General features: G+C 67.1%; 1 protein-coding gene across 1 annotated transcript in view; it reads left to right on the top strand.

Annotated features, from left to right (window-relative positions):
* Positions 1-1,350, top strand: part of NPC1L1 (NPC1 like intracellular cholesterol transporter 1) — a 15,006-nt gene that overhangs the window by 11,065 nt on the left and 2,591 nt on the right. The window contains exons 12-15 of the mRNA XM_025046510.1: positions 9-151; positions 338-462; positions 955-1,081; positions 1,171-1,226. Of these exons, the coding sequence (XP_024902278.1) occupies positions 9-151; positions 338-462; positions 955-1,081; positions 1,171-1,226 (451 nt within the window). The remainder of the gene's footprint in view (positions 1-8; positions 152-337; positions 463-954; positions 1,082-1,170; positions 1,227-1,350) is intronic.

Genomic DNA, 1,350 nt, shown 5'->3' with positions numbered 1-1,350 from the left:
ACCTGGAGGTGGGGGCCCCGGTGTACTTTGTCACCACCGGGGGCTTCAACTTCTCGAGCACGGAGGGCATGAACAGCATCTGCTCCAGCGCTGGCTGCGACAGCTCCTCCTTGTCGCAGAAGATCCAGCATGCCACCAAGTTTCCTGAGCAGTGAGTGCCCTGCCCACGACCCCGGCTGTGCTCACTCTTTCTGGTATCCCTTGCTGCCTCTCTGCCCCAACCTGCCACCCATCTGCTGCCCTGTGCCCGGGAGGCCCAGGGTGGAGGTCGGGCCCCCGGAAGGCCCCACCACCTGCCCGCTGGTCCAGCCCTGACCTCCTGTCCCACAACCCTCAGGTCTTACTTGGCCATCCCTGCCTCCTCATGGGTGGACGACTTCATCGACTGGCTGACGCCGCCCTCCTGCTGCCGCATTTATGCGTTTGGCCCCAATAAGGACGAGTTCTGCCCCTCAACTGTCAGTGAGTGAGAGGCCCCGGGGGCCCGTGGCCCGCCGCGGCTGGGAAAACTGAGGCACGGGGAAGGCGAGGACTGCCAAGGCTCGCTTGGCCCCTCGCGCCCTCCTGCGTGGTCGTTTGGGGCGGGGGCACTGGCTCAGAGCACGTGTGAGTAGCTGGGCCAAACGGGGTGCTGTTCGGCTGAGCGCTGGGCACTCACGCACCCGTGTCCTCCTGAGCTGTGCTATGCTCCCCAGGCACACTGGCTCTTGCGGGCAGCGGGAAGGGGAGTGAGCTGAGGTGGCACATGTTTGTGAGTGAGTGGACACGCCCCGGAGGGCTGCTTCTGTGCTCCATACTCCCCTCCCTCGGCTGGCTGTCGGCGGCTGGAGGGGAGAGGCCTGCAGCTGGAGAGGCACGCGGGGCATGCGGGCCTCCGCCTGCCAGGGGCAGGGAGCGGCAGCGGGAGGGCAGGCGGCCCCGGGGTGGCTGTCTGGAGTCCCCGCTGTCTTGCAGGCTCCCTGGCCTGCTTGAAGAACTGCATGGGCTTCACGCTCGGCCCTGTCCGGCCCTCGGCGGAGCAGTTCCGCCAGTACCTTCCCTGGTTCCTGAGCGACCCACCCAACATCAAGTGCCCCAAAGGGTAGGCCAGGAAAGGCGCCCGGCGGGGAGGGCAGGGGTGGTGGGCTGGGGCTGGTCCCCGGCTGAGCCTTGGCTCTGCCCTTCCCGCAGGGGCCTGGCAGCCTACAGCACCTCTGTGGACTTGGGCACCGACGGCCAGGTTCTAGGTAAGCATGGCCTCGCCTGGAGCCCACGGACTCTCGGTCTCACGTCTTCTCCTCTGCCCCTCCATGGGGCTCTGCCTGCTCCTTGGAGATCTGTCACTGAGCCCCTCGTCCTCAGGCATCACCC

This window comes from Pteropus alecto, unplaced genomic scaffold (assembly GCF_000325575.1).
Source record: "Pteropus alecto unplaced genomic scaffold, ASM32557v1 scaffold214, whole genome shotgun sequence".
NCBI classification, from domain to species: Eukaryota; Metazoa; Chordata; class Mammalia; order Chiroptera; family Pteropodidae; genus Pteropus; species Pteropus alecto.
This window is presented reverse-complemented; position numbering and strand designations above follow the sequence as displayed.